Source organism: Primulina tabacum, chromosome 17 (genome assembly GCF_025594145.1).
Source record: "Primulina tabacum isolate GXHZ01 chromosome 17, ASM2559414v2, whole genome shotgun sequence".
NCBI lineage: Eukaryota > Viridiplantae > Streptophyta > Magnoliopsida > Lamiales > Gesneriaceae > Primulina > Primulina tabacum.
Window position 1 is genome coordinate 27,208,742 of NC_134566.1, and position 21,015 is coordinate 27,229,756.

At 35.4% G+C, this 21,015-nt stretch overlaps 1 protein-coding gene across 1 annotated transcript; it reads right to left on the reverse strand.

Moving 5' to 3' along the window:
* Positions 1 to 153: 153 nt before the first annotated feature.
* LOC142531921 (lysine histidine transporter 1-like) lies at positions 154 to 2,914 on the reverse strand. The gene is made up of 8 exons (XM_075638190.1): positions 2,759 to 2,914; positions 2,141 to 2,298; positions 1,671 to 2,054; positions 1,161 to 1,554; positions 975 to 1,080; positions 801 to 892; positions 646 to 714; positions 154 to 532 (listed from the first exon to the last, which is right to left on the reverse strand). Exons 1-8 carry the CDS (start codon positions 2,804 to 2,806, stop codon positions 434 to 436), a joined length of 1,350 nt encoding a protein of 449 aa, XP_075494305.1. The 5' UTR covers positions 2,807 to 2,914; the 3' UTR covers positions 154 to 433.
* Positions 2,915 to 21,015: the final 18,101 nt, after the last annotated feature.

The following is a 21,015-nucleotide window of genomic DNA, read 5'->3' on the forward strand; positions in this document are numbered from 1 at the left end:
TGTACGTCATATTATAATAAAAAAAATATTATATTTTAAATTCAAGTACCTTAATATTATAAAAAATAAATGATTCATTCAAATAATAAAAGTAGGAAAATGAAGCTAAGAGGGAGAAAATACTACCGATGAAATAAATATTTGGGACTGATAAACACCCAAAAATAAGATTTCATAAATTAACTAATTTATTTACATACAAAAGTTCATATATATATATATATATATATATATAACCGATGTCACAAAACAATCTGAGTTGGTTCATCAGACATCGACTCTAAAAAGAATATGCTAAAGGGTATCTTTTTTCAATCACCTAATTTTGAAAAACAGAAGACATAAATTATGTTTCAATTTTACGCACACCACACAACAAATGCCGGCTGCAAGATGATTTATTATTGGTTCTGTGTTGGGTCTTGGGGTGTGCTTATGAATAGAATTTGTATGTCTTTGCTTGGATTATGATCTGCCGTAGCCCACCAATTGGCGCCACAATCATCAATATAACACCAAGAACTATGCAAATCTGAAATCAATTGATCCCAAAATCAGAAGAGACCATCAGCTTAATAATACATGCCAATTGCCAAGCAAACAAATATCAAGAAAAGTGAATAGAGAGTTCAGCTCAAAACTAACCCAATTAGTAAACCAAGACAGGCTAAACTTCCTCGGCTTGTAAATTGCTAGCCACATGATGCAGGGGATCTGAAACAGGGTGTAAGTTTTCGTGTTACCGACACGAGGGTGGAAAACAGATGAGAATTATGTAAAGGAACTGAGAATTTGCTTACGAAGTATGTGGTCGGTGCGAAAGCGAAGCCTCCGAAAAACGAAAGAAGCCCACCAAAGAATGGGAAGGTGATTCCAACAAACATTGTGAGAGCTGAAATCAAGAGAAGCAATCATTTTTTTGAATGGGCTCGTTCAAAGTTGCACAACATTTACAGGATATATCACAAACTTACCGACGTATATGTTTCTTGTGATGAAACGCAAGTACCAAGTTGGCCTGAATCTTAGCTTCTTCACTAGTGCAGTTTCTATCATGTCGAAAACGGGCATCGCATAGACCTGCATCAACCCAAGTCGCTCAGAATTTAGAACTAACTCAAAAGAGAAGATGATAAGAGGAAATCCAGAGGACTGATCACCTGGTAACTTCCAATAACATGAATCACAACAAACATGTTGGCCATTGCAATGAGCCACACAGGTTTCTCCAAAGAAATAAGAATATTGTCCTCTATCTTGTTCCCATACATCCAGTATCCGATAAGGGCGACAGGGAAATAACAAAGGGCGACGACGATGTAAGCGACGAGCACTCCCCTCCACATAGGTTTCTTTGAAGGTTTCTCAGGTGTAGAAGGAATGGTGGCTTGAATTTCCAACACAACATTGTGACCCGCATAGGCGAAAGCTACGTCTCCCAAGGCAGCGAAGAAGTTCAACACGGTACCGGCTGTTGACTTTGCTTTATAGCCATATTGTACATCAGGTTGCTTACCCTTGTCAACCGCAGCTCCCCAAGCAATTGTAGAGTAACTGTTGAACATAGAAATGGTCGAATTAGATTGTGCATCATACGAAATACCATAACTTTTTCAAATGTATTATTGAGATTAATTTGTTGAATGAGGATAAAGAATCTTCTCACACACCTCAAGGACATGACTGCTGCTGCCAGAGAAACACCGGAAATGGAATTGAAATTGGGAAAATGAGAGAGCACAAAGTGGGCAGAGGCGAATATCATGATAAAGTAAGTAAGCTTGATATCTTTGCAATCTTGGCAGACCAAATCATGGAATTTCTTGAGCGATTTCCCTCCGGTGACCATGTAAACTATGTCCACTCCAACCTCGACAATCAACTGTTGAGGAACCACAATCCAGAGACCGAGCTTCTCGCCAAAAGCATGCTGTCCCAGTTCATGGTATCTGTCAAAACGTTTCCCAGGAACCATTTCGTGCATTTCGACCATCTGCCATAGAGTGTACAGAGTGACTATCCAAGATATCACCAACACTGTTACTCCAGGACCCCTGAAAATTATGCATACAACAAGTGAATTCTCCAATGTTTCTTCTTAAATTTTTTTATTGATCGAGTAATTGGTTCTATTTTGTACCATCCTAGATTGGACATGGCGTAAGGGAGACCAAGGACTCCAGCTCCGACCATGGCGGTAACATTGTGGAAGGCGGAGTACCACCATTTTGCGTTTCTTGAAGAGGTGATTGGAAGCCATGCATCTATTGCCTTCTCTTCTTCAGTTCTACGGTCTACCTGTGTGATATTGAAGTTGTATAGCTATCATTAGTTACCGTTTTTGTTAAAACGATAACTTCTCATTCTTACGGATACTAATTTTTTATTAAAAAAACACACACAAACTACTCCGACCACAATTATATTTTAACCCATTGCTAATCCACAAATATTATCATAGTATCCTATCGCAACATTACTACAACATAACCCCAAAATAATTACACTTTAGAAATAACCAAAATAACCCAACTCAAAAGAGTCCATCTAATTAATTATAAGCATTCTTAGAAAAAAAATCACCTAAATCTTCTTAAACTTAACATCAATTCTTGATCATTTGTACATATATTAACCAACTTAACCTCAAAAATATTATAACAGAACGATCGTAATAAAAAAAAATCGACTGTACAAGTACATAACGTGTACAGAAAGCCGCACTAGCTATATTATATATTTATATACGGAGACTTACATGGTTGGAGTAATGGTTGTGGTTATCAGCAGGAGCTTCGGTTCCCATGGAGCAAGCAATAACCCACAAATTCTGAGAGGATTGAATTTAACTACATACAGAATATGCTGAAGCTCTAGCCAGATTTTTATAACAAATCCAAGCCGACATTTTTCTTTGACTTCATAAAATCAAACGTGGACTTTGACAAATAATATACGTTTAAAAAAAAAAAAAATTGGTAACTAGGATCTGTCGTATGTTCCTATCCTACTTTAGAAATTTCGTCCAACTTTTCTTGCATACACACACAGATTGTGTCGAAGTTTCTTACGATTTGCTTTGTATCAATATATGATTTCGGGTCGGTTTATGTTACACTTCGAATAGTATCTCTACCGTGTTTCAACGTTATATATTCAACTGATCATCTGAATTCGAATTTAAAATACGTGATGAGACCCACAAAACGATCTATCGAACGTATGACGAGTGTTACTCTAAATGTTACATAGATGATTGCTCTGATTCAATGTTCCACAAATTGGTTCAACTTTTGAAAATTCAACTATCTTCTTAAAGCAACTTTCTAGGAATAGCATAACGCGGCAATGTGTGAAGATAAAGTGTCAAATGTATTTCAAGGAAGTTTAATAATGGAAGATATTTTTAGTTTTAATTATTGAGTCAATTAATAGAAAAAGAAAATGTAATTTGATTCAATTTAATATAATTTTTAAGGAAAGAATTTTGATATTGATTCTGCTCTAATTGAAAATATTAATGTGGCAAACGTGCTAATTTTGTAATTGAATTTATTGGTCAAACTGAGGCTAAGAAATTATACATCAGTGGGACTCTTTGTTTGCACCCAACTTGCTTGGTTGCTTCTCCAAAGTGGTTTTTGCGTACACATTATCATATCCACGAATCACTTGTATAATTTGTTGACCATGACTAAAATATTTTCGTTTTTCTCGTTTCTATTTATAAAGAAATTATTAGTGTGTGTGTATATGTATATATATATATATATATATATATGGTAAATGATATACTCATATTTTTAATTTAATGATATTAAGTGTAATTCACATATCTTTTTTAAAAATGAGAGGTTTGAATTCAAATAGTTTATAAAAAAATTGTAAGCTTATGAGTTTTGATGCGTTTGGATAAAATTATTTGATATTGGATTTGAAATGCTTTAATATATTTGATATTATAATCTCTTTATATGATAACATAATTAAAAAAAAAAACGCGATTTATGAAAATAATGCAAATGGTTTTGTCACACGTATCTGATTTCTTACGTAGTTGATTTTTTACTTCTCAAGTTAAAGACCGTGTATGGGGTGCTATTATTGAAACCAGCAAAACCATGCATGAAAGGGGTTTCCCTAGTACAAACAAGAAGAACAGCTACGAGTGGTTTCAGAGGTGTCCAAGTTATTGGAGTAAGTATTTGGTCAATCATCGTGAGTTCAATATTCTCTACAAACATTTTTTTTACGAGTCTGTTGTACAGGGTTTGTCCAATACATTTTTCCTGGATAATGTGATTTGCAAGTTGCTCTACTAATCCAGAGTTTATCCGATGCATATCGAAAGACAGGTGAGTTCCATAGTCTAAAAAAAGAGCAACAATTACAAGTAAATTATAGAGAATTAAGCACACTAAAATTTTGCAGCTGACATTGTTTGCTTCTTACTATTATGCTGCAGGTAACCCTTGGATTGCCATAGTCGCTTCCAATGTTTTTCGGGAGCTCATGGATCTCCTTGACACCAACACAATCTATATATGTATGTCTGTAAAAGTGTGAATGATAGCTAAAGTTTTTGCGTTGTGAGTTTATTATATTGTCCAAAAACTATGTATTGTTTGAATACATTGCATGAACATTGATGGAAAAAGTATATAAAATTTAGTGTCAAATTTATGATATTGAATTTGTTTGAGTCAATGTATTGCTTATTCATTTAATTGGTCGATTTATTTTTTTGAACTCATTAAACACATGAGGATCATGGTAGTGTTTTTATTTTTTTAATAGGAAATTGCAACATAAGAATGATGTGTGACTCTTCCATGGTCCTACATGATGGCACAATCATCTTCTTCTGTTTTTCAAGGTTTCTCCGTGCCTACTCTAGCTTACTCGTTCGTGATCTACTCTCCTATGGAGACTCAGTTCTTCGTTCCGGCGTCACCTTCATTTACTGGGGTAAATCCTTATATGTCTGCACCATCTTTCCCCTATGCCCCACAATTGGCTGCACAGGTACCTACGTAGTGTAGTGTCAATCGCACATTCAACATAGCGTTCAGACTCATGTGCCTTCCAGAACCAGGGGTCTTCGAGCCTGCTGCGTACGATTAGCCAGCCTTGCGGCAACAAAATGTCGGAGATAGTGGGGCAATCATTACATCATTCGTGCAGATCACTACTTATGCGATGAGGAATTTCGCTACCTTAAGACAATTAGATATATTTTCAATAAAAAATAGTTAAAATAAATAAAATTATTTTAAGTTTGATTATTTATTAATATTGAAAAATGTATTGTTACATATTTTTTTAAATATTAATTAATTAACTTATATGTGATTGACTTGAACGGTTTAAGTTTATTTGCAATAAATTCAGTATTGATTTATTTATCATCTTTCATAAATTAAATCGATATGTAAGTAAAAATTAATTATATTGATATATAATATTCACGTTCAACTTCTAGTACAAATAAATAAAAAAATCACAATAATAAATTACAAAATCCATAGAATCCTATGAAATCCTATAAAATAAATATACAAAAATCTTTAGAATACTTTGAGATTTTACAAGAGTAGGTCTCTTGTGAGACGGTCTCACGAATCTTTATCTGTGCGACGGGTCAACCTTACCGATATTCACAATAAAAATTAATACTCTTAGAATAAAAGGTAATATTTTTTCATGGATTATCCAAATAAGAGATACGTCTCACAAAATACGACCCGTGAGACTGTCTTACACAAGTTTTTGTCATTTTACAAATGTCGATAGAAATTCATCTAATATTTAAAAAAGTCAGCTGACTTTATTTGCTTCTTAATATAATGTGCAGTAACCCTTGCATTATCATAGCTGCTCCGAAATGATTTTCGGGAGCTCGTGGTTTTCTTCTTGAAGCAAACTAACAGCACAATTAATCCAAAGAATTGAATTGGACCAAGTATTCTTCAATCTAGATGGGAAATTTATCCAAGAATGAGAAAACTCTAATCAAGATAAAATACCCATTTCATTTATAACCAAAAGAGATTGTTTCATTCTCCCTCTATTTTCTAAAATTGAATATATTTCCTCGAACATTTTACTTCTGTCAATGCAGCATGTCTCACCTGTTGGTCCCACGTACGGAATTTGAGATAATAAAACCCAAAAATAAAGAATAAACTGGACACCAAGATTTACGTGAAAAACCCCTAAAAATTATTAGGGTAAAAACCACGGGCAAGATGAAAAAAAATTCAACTATAATATTTTGTGGTGTACAACTCACTCACTGTGTTTCCAAAGAGAACACACACTCTCTTAATACATGAGAACAAAAAACCTCACAAATATTATAGAACTAAGCACTCAAATGCTTATAGGATGAGAGAAAACTCGAAGAAGGAATGATTTCAGAATGAAAGGATGAGCTTTATTTATAGAGCTTCCTATCAGTGTGAAAACGCGTATAAAACGCGTTCCGTCTGAACGCATCCTACCGCGTATAAAACGCGTTAATGCATTTCCTATTTGTTGTCGACATTTCTCCCACTTGGAGATTTGATTGTGAATCAAACGCATCTCCACACATCCTTTTAATCTTGTCATTCCCTGCTGCTTACGTTTCTGCTAGACCACTTGAGGATCTACACCACTCAAATTTATCAATATTTACTGGCTTGGTCAGAAAATCAGCTATGTTATCTTTTGTATGGATTTTCTGCATATCCACGCTTCCTTCTTCTACTACTTCCCGTACAAAGTGAAATTGTACTCCAATGTGTTTCGTCCTGGAATGAAAGGCTGGATTCCTTGCGATGTGCAAGGCACTCTGACTGTTACAAAATAAAGGAACATTCTCTTGTTTGTGCTCGATCTCCTCCAATAACCTTTTAATCTATATTGCCTCCTTGCAACCTTGAGTAGCTGCCATGTATTCAGCCTCTGTTGTAGATAACGCCACAACTGTTTGCAATTTTGAAACCCAGCTTACTGCTCCTCTTGCAAGTATAAACACATAACTAGTATTAGATTTCCTCTTATCAGGATCACCTGCATAATCTGAATCGACATAGCCCCGGAGTGTAAAATCTGATCCTCCATAACATAATACAGCATTCGAGGTATCCTTAATGTATCTAAGGATCTTCTTAACAGTGGTCAAATGCTTTCGTCCAGGATTTGCCATATACCGACTAACTGCTCCCACTGCTTGAGCAATGTCTGGTCTTGTACATATCATGACGAACATCAAACTTCCCACTGCTGATGCATATGGTACTCGAGACATCTCTATCCTCTCTGCTTCACTGCTAGGACACATTTCAGAGGATAACTTGAAGTTAACAGGAAAGAGGGGTCGAAATTGGCTTACTATCTTGTATGTTGAAGCGTTACAAGACTTTCTTCAAATAATTTTTCTGGGAAAGCCAAATCTTTCTGTTACTTCTGTCTCGGTGAACGCATCCCTAGAATCTTGTTTTCTGGTCCCAAGTCCTTCATATCAAATTCCCTAGCCAACTGTGCCTTCAATCCTTGGACCTGATCTTTGTTGGGCCCTGCTACCAACATGTCGTCCACATACAATAACAAAATGATATAATCATTATCAGACCTCTTGAAATACGTACAAGGGTCTGGACTCAGTCTGTTGTATTCAAGGCTCATGATATAGGAATCAAATCTCTTGTACCAACAACTCGGCGCCTGTTTGAGACCGTACAGAGATTTTTTCAACCAGCAAACCAAGTTATCTTTGCCTTTTTCTGCAAAACCTTCTGACTGGAGCATATATATTTCTTCTTCAAGATCTCCATAAAGAAATGCTGTTTTCACATCTAGCTATTCTAGATGTAGGTCAAACATTGCACACAATGCCAACACTACTCTAACTGTTGTAAGACGAACCACAGGAGAAAATATCTCATTAAAGTCAATGCCTTCTTTCTGAGCATACCTTTTTACCACCAATCTAGCACGATACCGCTCCACTTGGTTATTGTCATCACGTTTGATCATATAGACCCATCTGTTTCCAATGGTTTTCCTTCCTCATGGTAATGTAACAAGATCCCAAGTTTTATTCATGTCTAATGCCTCCAACTCTTCTTGCATTGCTATCATCCACAAGGATACATCCGAGCTTTGAGTAGCCTCGTGGAAACTCGATGGCTCACCATCCTCTGATAATAAACAATATGCAATGTTGCTTTCAATGACATAATCTGAAAGCCAAACTGGTGGTCTTCTGTCTCGAGTTGACTGCCTCACATTGGAAACCTCAGACTCAACATGTTCTTGTTCTTCGTGCTCTGGTACTGCTTCACAAGAAACTTGACCTTCGTTCGTCTTATTTTCCACCTGAAAAATAGTAGTTTCTGAATTCGGTGTGCCTTTGTCTCCCTTTACTTTATCTTCCTCGAAGATAACATCCCTGCTGATGACAAGCTTGTGAACAGTAGGATCCTACAAGCGAAACCCATTTACTCCATCAGCATAACCCAAGAAGATACATTTTCTGGATTTCGAATCCAACTTCGATCTTTCTTGCTCATTGTACAGAACGTACACAGGACTTCCAAATGTATGCAAATGAGAATAATCTGTCGGCTTCCCAGTCCACATCTCCATCGGAGTCTTCAGATCAATCGCCACTGAAGGAGAACGATTGATAATATAACAAGCGGTTTTGACTGCCTCTGCCCAAAATGACTTGTCCAGACCCGCAGCCCTCAACATAGCTCTTGTTCTGTCCAACAAGGTCCTATTCATCCGCTCCGCCACTCCATTCTGTTGAGGTGTGTAAGCCGTTGTGAATTGTCTTTTGATGCCCTCATGTTGACAATATGTATCAAATTCATCACTGGTATATTCTCCTCAATTGTCAGTCCTCAGACACTTGATTTTTTTTTCTGGATCAAGTTCAACCTGCGCTTTGAAATCTTTGAAGATCTGGAAAACATCTTATTTCTTCTTGATTGGATACACCTAACATCTCGTAGAGAAATCATCAATAAACGAGACAGTATCTCGCTCTTCCTAGGGATACAACCGGTACTTGCCGAACATCCGAATGAATCAGCTCCAATTTTCTTTTGCTCCTGGCAGTAGAAGTGCCAAACTTTAATATGTGTTGTTTACTGGTAACACAGTGCTCACAAAAGAGTAGTGTCACTTTTGTAAGTCCTGGCAGCATCTTCCGTTCTGAGAGAATTTTCAAACCCCGTTCTGACATATGCCCGAGCTTTCTATGCCATAACACTGTTAATTCTTCTCCTGAACCAATTTATGCAACAGCTAGTTCTGCCTCTTTGTGTGTTTCTCCCAAAAGTACATACAGATTTGCAGCAACCTTTTCCGTCTTCATAACCACAAGCGCGCCTTTCACAATTTTCATGATCCCGTTCTCGATACGAGTTTTGCACCCGATGTCATCCAATTGCCACAAGGACAAAAGATTCTTCGTCAGTCCTTTCACATGTCGTACCTCCTGTATGGTGCGAATGGTGCCATCAAACATTTTAATTTTGATAGTACCGACCCCAGCGATTTCCAAGGCATGATCATTTCCCATGAATACAGATCCTCCTGAGACTGATTCATAATGATCAAACCATTCTCTCCGAGACGTCATGTGCCACGTCGCTCCTGAATCCATAATCCATGTGTCACAAAATTTGTGCCTGCCTTCTGCAACTGTTGCTGCTTCGCTGAATAATATTTCACCACTGCCTAAAGTAATGGCCACATTTCCTTGAGAACTTTTATCGATACTCGTACACTCTTTCTTGAAGTGCCCTTTACCGCCACATTTAAAGCAGTAAATATTTTTTTTCTTACTTCTCGACTTTGATCTACCCCGTCTTTGGCTCCCACTGGAGTCACGATCCATGAATCTTCCTCTTATCATCGGTAAAGCCTCTGCTTGCTTCGAGATTATCAACCTGTCTTCCTTATTCTTGCGTCGAATTTCTTCTCCGAGAACCGCGGTTAAGACATCGTCGAATCTTAGAAAGCCCATAAGAATATTGTTGGTAATGTTGATGATAAGTTGATCATATAAATCTGGTAGACTTTGAAGTAGAAGCTCAGCACGTTCATTTTCCCTTATTTTATGTCTCGTGGAAGTGAGTTGGGCAAATAGAGTATTTAGTGTATTGATATGGTCGGTCATCGATGAGGATTCCGCCATCCGAAGAGTATAAAGCCTTCTCTTTAAGAAAATCATGTTGTGTAGCGACTTGACCTCATACATTTTGTCAGAGTATCCCAGATAACTTTGGCTGTTTTTATCTCAGAGTACTTGACAGTACTTCATCTGCAATAGCCAAGTGTAAATTGGCAACAACATTATCATTCATCTCATTCCACTTTCCATCGTCCGTAATTTCCACCGGTCTATCTCCAATAGCCGCCAAGCAATTCTCCTTTCTTAAAATTGCTTGTATCTTTATTTTCCACAGCATAAAATTGCTTCCGTTGAACTTTGCTATCTCGTACCTTCCCGCCAATATATCTACAACAATTTTAGTAGACTGGACAAAATAATACTGCCTTAAATAAAAAATCTCAAAAAATCTTTTCTGATGTGTAAGATCAGTCTAGGCTGCAACCACAGATCATACTCAGAATTTTAAAAAATTTTAAAACAAGGCTCTGATACCACTTGTTGGTCCCACGTGCGGAATTTGAGATAATAAAACCCGAAAATAAAGAATAAACTGGACACCGAGATTTACGTGGAAAACCCCTAAAAATTATTAGGGTAAAAACCACGGGCAAGATGAAAAGAATTCCACTATAATATTTTGTGGTGTACAACTCACTCACCGTGTTTTCAAAGAGAACACACACTCTCTTAATACATGAGAACAAAACACCTCACAAATATTATAGAACTAAGCACTCAAATGCTTATAAGATGAGAGAAAACTCGAAGAAGGGATGATTTCAGAATGAAAGGAGGAGCTCAATTTATAGAGCTTCCTGTCAGTGTGAAAACGCGTATAAAACGCGTTCCGTCTGAACGCATCCTACCGCGTATAAAACGCGTTAATGCATTTCCTATTTGTTGCCGACATCACCCATTGATTAAACAATCGAAAATAACTCTTTTATAATGTAGCTTAATTTTTACCTTTTCTAGTAATGAATTCTAGCCTCCGATATCTTATAGTTCATCAAACATCAAGATTTTAAGTTTGAGACGAGATTTGAGATCCCCCAACTCAAAATATAAAAATCACACTTACGTAATATTAATATCGATAATCATAATGAACAAAACACAAGTTATTCAATTGTTATGTAAGTACGATAACTTGAACTCAACTGATTTAATCTCTTAGTTTCTATTTTAATTAAATTAAACTTACTTAAATTATTGATCAAGATTTTGCCTAGCTAAAACAATTTCTCTGCTCTATATTTTTGTAAACCTAATATTGTGGAGATAGTGGGCCGTTTCATTTCTTTTATATATAATAATGTAAAGACATCGATTTTCTATTGATTTAATTTTTTCTTTTATTTAAGTATTATTTAGTTTTGTTCAAAATTAATCGATGCCATGAACCAATTTGTGTTTTCGGCCCCACGGGCATATTTTTTTTTAATTTATTTTTTCTGTTCGTTGTTTTTAATATGATTCTTGTGAAAAATATTCTATGTCAGGGAAAATTTGAAATATGGATTTGATCATTTTTTTTTAAAAAAAATATAGCTATCCCAGACGCAAAAACACAAAACGACCTTTTCCTTTAATCTCATATCTACATCTCCTATTTCTTCCTCATAAATATTCCAAATATTGGTTTTATGTTTTCTCATATTTCAAAGTATTTTTTCACAAAAACTATTGAGAGACGGTATCACATGTCAATTTTGTGAGAATGATATTCTATCTGAGTCATTTATTAAAAAATATTAATTTTTATGTCAAGAGTATTACATTTTACTGTAAATATATAGTTGTCATTTCTCACAAATGAACATAGACTGTCTCACAAAAAATCAACTCATTTTTTTTTTCACTGGCCCCACATCTCATAATATAATGTTTTAATACAATGTATATAATAATTTAAGTAATTATTATTAATATACAAATAGATATATAAAATGTAATTAATATCGGTATAGATGATATTATATCTATATCGTACCGAAATTTCGGTATATCGAAATTTTTTACAGAACATTGTGAAATTTATACCATACCAGACGATATCGATATATTTTTTCTATATCGAAAATATTTGGTATTGTATATATCTCACACAATTGTTTATTCATCATATTGAAGATTTTAATTAGTGATGTACCGTACCGAATTGTTGTAGAAAATTATGCCATATATTTACTAAAATATTTATTTTATAGTATCTATGTTTTTTTTTTTTTTTTGAGTGACTACAACCGTTCATCCAATCTGACAAATTCTCAAATACAACGAACTATCATGAAACTTAATCTATGTTTTCACAAATTAAATTTATGAAAACATATTAAATTTATGAAGTGGTTATCTGACGTGATCCATTAAAAAAATATTGTTTTTTATTTTAAAAATATTAGTTTTAATTTCAATTATGGATCGAGTTTTTTGTCTCACATTAAACATACTCTTATGCTTTTGATTTTTTTTTTAAACAATTAAGATATATTATATCCTATCAAATTTCCAATATTTTTAAAATTATTAAAATAATTTTTATTCTTTTTTTAAATTTGAAAAAATATAGAATATGGATATCAAATTTCCAATATTTTTAAAATTATTAAAATAATTTTTATTCTTTTTTTAAATTTGAAAAAATATAGAATATATTGATTTAATATTATTAAATTTTGATAAAATAATTAATTTAATCGAAAATTACATTCACACAATTGCATGTGTTAGCGAGGTAGTTTATGCTCTTCCTGGTGCTTTTTCTCCCACGGGCGGAGCTATGCATGTCCTCGACATTAGTAAAATAGAATATATATATATATATATTTTAAAAATTCAAATACCCTTGTTAAAAAAATTAGAAATTAAATTTGGAAAAATTAAAATCAAACTTAAATTTTATGATTTTTATTTATGTTTAAAAAACAAATTTTAGTATCAATTTAATTTTTATCGGATAAAAAATGTAGTATTTTGAAGGTATTTTTATAAGAATATGTATATTTTAGGGATTTTTAATGATGTAGTGATGTGTTCTTGATGTCTCTTGACGGACAGAAGATGGCAACCGTCGCTCCTAGTTTGAGTTGTGTTGTGTGTCTAGGAGAACCAGAAGTTCTTGGGACGCCTTTTACATGAATACTTACAATGAGATTAAGAAGAAGGATGGCAAAATAAGTGACGATATCTGCAATGCAGAACACGAAAGCAGCGATCAAGATGTCGTGTCTCTCAGGGGGATGAGAAATCTGTTGACAATGAAATCCAGAAGAGTTCAAAGGTTTCTGTCGATTCCGAGGATTCGGAGAAGTCAGAATCGGAATCGGAATCCGGCAGGGACGAGGACGATCGTGATCTTGACGAGGACTACAAATTGGGCAGTTCGTATCAGTGTAAGTATTACAAAGCAGGCATCGAGTGGCAAGAAAAAGTTGGGGAGAACGGCCAAGAAAAATGGTAGTTTGCCTAATGAACCGGACTTGATCGAGAAGTTGGTGGAGTGTATATGGAATTGTTGGTCCCACGTGCGGAATTTGAGATAATAAAATCCGAAAATAAAGAATAAACTGGACACCGAGATTTACGTGAAAAACCCCTAAAAACTATTAGGGTAAAAACCACGGGCAAGATGAAAAGAATTCCACTATAATATTTTGTGGTGTACAACTCACTCACTGTGTTTCCAAAGAGAACACACACTCTCTTAATACAGGAGAACAAACACCTCACAAATATTATAGAACTAATAGGATAAATAAGAAATCACAATGAGAAGCTTGTGAATGGGATGCTTATGAATTGCAAAATGAGCACCTATTTATAGGTGCATGGCTATGTGTGAACCTTCGTCTCCCATTTCAGAAATCAGCTATCGTGTTCAAATTCACTTTAAAGAAGCCTGCCCCAGCTGCATTATTTCTGCCCACTTTCTTCTACCCACTTCCTTTGACTGTGCTGACATTTCTCCCACTTGGAGATTTGATTGAGAATCAAACACATCTCCGCATATACTTTCAATCTTGCCATTGCCTGCTGCTTACGTTTCTGCTAGGACACTTGAGGATCTACACCACTCAAACTTATCAGTGTTTACTGGCTTGGTCAGAAAATCAGCTATGTTATCCTTCGTATGGATCTTCTGCATATCCACGCTTCCTTCTTCTACTACTTCTCGCACAAAGTGAAATTGTACTCCAATGTGTTTAGTCCTGGAATGAAAGACTGGATTCATTGCGATATGCAAGGCACTCTTACTATCACAAAACAAAGGAACATTCTCTTGTTTGTGTCCGAGTTCCTCCAATAACCTTTTAATCCATATTGCCTCCTTGCAAGCTTGAGTAGCTGCCATGTATTCTGCTTCTGTTGTAGATAATGCCACAACTGTCTGCAGTTTTGAAACCCAGCTTACTGCTCCTCCTGCAAGTGTAAACATATAACCAGTAGTAAATTTCATCTTATCAGGAACACCTGCATAATCTGAATCGACATAGCCCCAGAGTGTAAAATCCGATCCTCCATAACATAATGCAGCATTCGAGGTACCCTTAATATATTTAAGGATCCTCTTAACAGTGCTCCAATGCCCACGTCCAGGATTCGTCATATACCGACTGAAACGTCTGCCCTTTTTATTGCTTTAAAAGTACTAGAATTTTTTTTTCCCACTCGATTTTCGGCCATACACATAAATCTCATGTTCCCTTTAAAATAAAACATCATCCGACTAGCATTTTAAAAATCAAGTGAAATAGTCATAAAATGAAATTGTCAACTGTTTTACCAAACCTAAATAAAGCAATAAGTTTGAAAAGTATAGCCCATACTATACCTCTCAAAAATCTCTCCAAAAGCGTAAATAAATGGTTTTAAAATCTTTAACATAAATCATGAGTCATAAATCATAATGCGGAAAAGTAGAAGCGCTGGTCCTCGGGTTGTGTGCGCCTTCAGTCCAGTCAAATCACCCGTCAAGTCCTCCCTCAAACTCACCTGCATCCATCACACCTAGTGAGTCTAAAGACTCAACACACCATCATCTTTATAGCAAGTAATACGTAATACAGTCAACATATAACAGTGAAAAATATTTGTACTTAAAATATCATTTTCATGAAGATGCATAAACTTCAAACATGAACATTTTCGTAAATCTTTTATGATGCATGAACTTTAAATAGAAACATTTCCATAATGATGCATCAACCTTAAGCATAAACATTTTCATGACATGTATAACATAAACCTTGACCTTTTCCTTTTTCCTCAACATGACATGACATAAAACCTTTTTAACATGATCATAAACATTTTTCCTTTTCTTTTTCTTTTTCCTTTGTTGAATTCAGATCGTTAATTGTGACTTTCCTCAAACCTCAAAAGTCGATGGATCCATCTACATGTAACCACAGTACTGGGCGACGGGGACATCAGCGACACTCTCACCGGTCAACTGTGCCTTGGCCTATCATGATCGAATAGAAATACGATCGTCGGGGCTCCCTCTGGGGCCTTCTCCCATAAATGGGCTCCCTCTGGGGCCTTCTCCCCTCACGATATTCTCATTCTTACCTCAAATCTCATATCCTCATAACCTCATATTCGCAATAATGGAAACACGATCGTCGGGCTCCCATTGGGACCATCACCCTCACGACATCGTCATCATTAACGAATTAGTCACAATCACTTCACTTCCTTCAAAATTTATCATTCCCATCACTTTAGAAAAATCATGAATAATATTAGCATTTTTCATTTTGAAACCAAGCATGCAACATGTATTTTAAATGTCTTCCCTCAATCATAAAAATCAAATAGACATTTAAAAATCATCATTTAACCATGGATACATCATAAACATTTAAAAATAATCATAATATCATAAAAACAGCATTTAGGGCACTGCCATGACCTTTACTAATTTTTAGGTGTAAAAAGACCGTTTTACCCCTGGACCCGACTTTTTACGATTTCGACTTTTATCTTGATTTCATGACTCTAACATGTTCCAAATAATTATTTAAGCCTACATGAATTTTCTCATATTTTTATTTAGCTTAAATCGAGAACTTTTAAATTTAATCTCTAAATAAGACGTATTAACACGTTTTAATCTCGAATTAAACCAAACCTTAATATAAAATTTCCAAATTAAAAACCTAGACTTTTAATAATTATTTAAGCTTAAACCTAATTTTTCATAATTTTATAAAACTTAAAACTAGGCTTTTCAATTAACTCGTTAATTAGCGTTCCGTGCGTCGATTAAATCCCGGATAAATCCAAAACTCCATATTTTTATCCCAAATTTTAAACATAACATTTTTAGTATTTATTCTACCCTTCCAAGTCATGAGCCACCCCCGTGGACCCATAATTTCATTTTTAGCCTTTTAATTTTTGTTTTTTGACACCTTATCGAACACACCGAGCCATCTCCGAATTTACTCGAGCCACGCCCGAGCCGTCTCGAGTCAAAACCTAGTCAACTCACCTAGGAACCCTACCGAACAAGCCCAGCCCGAAAAACAACCCCTGGCCCGCTCAAAACCTTCCTGAAACTTGACCCAAAATCTGTACATGTGTGTATGAGTTTCATAGTTGCTCTAGGACTCCTAGTTATCCTAGGACTCTACCAGCTGAGCCACTACCGAGCCTAGCACACCATAACCCTCCCTGGACCATGCCCATACCATGCCCTGACCAATCCAACCCATACAACCCAGCAGCGAAGCTTCTGAACCAGAAAACCAGCCTGCGCGTTCCCTTGCTAGTTTCCTAACGTTTTCCTTGTTTTTGGTCGAGCCAGCAGCGAGCCAGCCGCACCAAACCCCAGCCCGACCCATGCCCATGACCCTTGGACCCTGATGAACCACCCTGGCTCGCCCCCAGGCTAGCCGAGCGCCCCTCTTCTTCCTTGACAGCTCCTGTGCGTAATTATGGGAGGAGTCCCACTTCGGGTGGACTCCTTCCCCAAGCCTAAACGTGAACCCTAGCCACCCTAGGACCCAACCTAGCCCTAGGCCGAGACCAACCCTGACCCTGACCCAGCCCTGATTGAGCCCCTTGACCCCATGCATCAAAACCACACCCATGAAGACACACAACTCACGGCCCTTGTCTAAACCCATCCTACGGTTCCAGCTTTCCTCTACTCCTTGTTGCAGCGTTTTAGGGTGATTAAGGACTCCATAAAACATGTAAAAACATCCCTCAACCTATCCTAATCATGGCAGCCCCTAATCAACATAATATTCATGTTTTTGGAACAACAATTCACAAGTTTACCTCATGTACATGCAATATTTCGAAAATATTCATAAAAACTTCATGCTTTTCATTCAAATATAATTTAAACAATAATATGATGTGATGAACGAGAAAAAGAGATGTATGGCGTGCCTTTGCGTAATTTACGCACGGATATACGTTGACGAATCGAAGAACGGCGACGAACGATCATGGCTTGAACTCCCTTGAAGCTTTTGAACTTCTCCAAATTATTTTGTATGTGCCGTGTGATGTTTTGCTAGGGAGAAAGAATTTGTAAATTTTAGGGAAGTGGGGCGTGCAAAGTATTAGGTTTGGGGAGGGTTTAGCTTATTTTATAGTTAATTAATTACTAATTAGGCTTAGGCCCATTAAGCATATAAATTAGGTCCATTAATGCTTAATTAGAATTTAATTAAAATATTAAAATAGTTTTGTTTAAATAAGTTTGTGAATTTATTAGTCGGGTTGTCAAAACGTTCGTATTTTTGTTGAAAAACCAACACCGATAAAATTTACGTCCCGGCGTATAAAATCATCTCAAAACTCCATAATTTCAAAAATAATAAAAAAACATCACCCATATTTTAAATAATTAAAAACAATTATCCAATAAAAACATTTTCTATTTTTCAGCCCTCGGTCTCCGTTCCTCGATCGCAACTCGAATAACCTTTAAAAATACATTTTAATGCAACCATGTAGAAAATATATTTTAAACATGTAAATATGCACAACATATTTAATTAATGCAATTAAAACATTTAATCAAAATACAAGGGAATTAAACAATTGCATGCATGTGGTTCGCGTTGACCCTTAAATTTTCGGGGCGTTGCAATCTTCCCCCCTTAAATTGAATTTCGTCCTCGAAATTCGCTTATCCTTAATAACCCAAAGTTTAAACTTAGTTCTAATACCCCAAAAATCCACGCTTCCGCTGCGCTACTCTGATAAAACTTAAATTCTAATTGTCCTTACGTCTCCTTGATCCCAAATAAATTTTCCTTCTAAATCCTTATTTGCGAGTTGCAACTTAAAAAGACCCAAATGACCTAGTGCTATTATTATTGTAACCTCGAATTTCAATTTTTCTTACGATCCCCAATGCTAAAATATGGATAACCAAACTTATCGTATATTACTTTCATTAATTTATACCCAAAATGTTCGTCGACTTATCATATTTTAATCCTAGAATCCCAAACGCATCTGCTAACGCTTAGATTTTTCAAGCCTAATATCAATTCATCCTTAAAAATCTTTGATTAACATTCCTTATAACACTATATCCAAGATATCCCAAGTTTCCAAATATTCTTAAAAAGTCTAAATCCTCAAAATTCTTCTCATTTAACCCATTCAATTATCGCTTATTGCTAAACTAGTCCCCAAGTTCCTTAGAAATTGCAAAATAAATTCATAATTTCCTCAAAAATTATCCTAATTGATCCTTAATTTCGAAAATTCCTACAATTAACCCATAAATTTTTGGCATTCTTAATTTCCTTCTATTGGTTTCCCATAACATAATTTCAAAAATTTTAAACTTATTAACCCAAAATCAATTCTCATAATCAATCTTACCTTTCACCAAAACTTAAAATCCCAATTTATACATTTTCTTACTCCCAAGTCGTTGCAAATCCTTAAATCATTATTCCTTACGTCTAATTCCCAAAAATTAATTCGACTAGTAACCATGAATCATAAATATTTTCTTAGAAAATCTACGTGTCCCAAAGCATTCATAATATTCATGATTAACTTATAGCCCAAAAAGTAGAACGTCAATACTAAAACCCAAAAATCAACATAGTCCAATTTCACCACGAAGACAACATGCATTGAAATCAAATAATTTCTTATTTCATATCGTAACACGTATAAAAATCATGAAGCATCTAATCTTTTAGCATAACAAAGTCATGCAACCATGCAGGATAAAAATCGTTTGCCATGCAACCTTAAACATAACGTCAATCAACTTCAAAATGTGTATGCACATGTAGCTTAAACATTTAGATCATGTAAACATGTAGGTATCATCACATAAATCATATAAAGCATGTAAACTTACAACTTGAGGCTTGACGACTGATCTTCCCGGCACTGATGGTGGCACAACCCTTTACAGAACCATTGCTCTGATACCAACTGAAACGTCTGTCCTTTTTATTGCTTTAAAAGTACTAGAATTTTTTTTCCCACTCGATTTTCGGCCATACACATAAACCTCATGAAAATATTTTTATAAAATATTTTACCCTTTAAAATAAAACATCATCCAACTAGCATTTTAAAAATCAAGTGAAATAGTCATAAAATGAAATCGTCAACTGTTTTACCAAACCTAAATAAAGCAATAAGTTTGAAAAGTATAGCCCATACTATACCTCTGAAAAATCTCTCCAAAAGCGTAAATAAATGGTTTTAAAATCTTTAACATAAATCATGAGTCATAAATCATAATGCGAAAAAAGTAGAAGCGCTGGTCCTCGGGTTGTGTGTGCCTTCAGTCCAGTCAAATCACCCATCAAGTCCTCCCGCAAACTCACCTGCATCCATCACACCTAGTGAGTCTAAAGACTCAACACACCATCATCTTTATAGCAAGTAATACGTAATACAGTCAACATATAACAGTGAAAAATATTTGTACTTAAAATATCGTTTTCATGAAGATGCATAAACTTCAAACATGAACATTTTCGTAAATCTTTTATGATGCATGAACTTTAAATAGAAATATTTCCATAATGATGCATCAATCTTAAGCATAAACATTTTCATGACATGTATAACATAAACCTTGACCTTTTCCTTTTTCCTCAACATGACATGACATAAAACTTTTTTAACATGATCATAAACATTTTTCCTTTTCTTTTTCTTTTTCCTTTGTTGAATTCAGATCGTTAATTGTGACTTTCCTCAAACCTCAAAAGTCGATGGATCCATCTACATGTAACCACAGTACTGGGCGACGGGGACATCAGCGACACTCTCACCGGTCAACTGTGCCTTGGCCTATCATGATCGAATAGAAATACGATCGTCGGGGCTCCCTCTGGGGCCTTCTCCCATAAATGGGCTTCCTCTGGGGCCTTCTCCCCTCACGATATTCTCATTCTTACCTCAAATCTCATATCCTCATAACCTCATATTCGCAATAATGGAAACACGATCGTCGGGCTCCCATTGGAACCATTACCCTCACGACATCGCCATCATTAACGAATTAGTCACAATCACTTCACTTCCTTCAAAATTTATCATTCCCATCACTTTAGAAAAATCATGAATAATATTAGCATTTTTCATTTTGAAACCAAGCATGCAACATGTATTTTAAATGTCTTCCCTCAATCATAAAAATCAAATAGACATTTAAAAATCATCATTTAACCATGGATACATCATAAACATTTAAAAATAATCATAATATCATAAAAACAGCATTTAGGGCACTGCCATGACCTTTACTAATTTTTAGGTGTAAAAAGACCGTTTTACCCCTGGACCCGACTTTTTACGATTTCGACTTTTATCTTGATTTCATGACT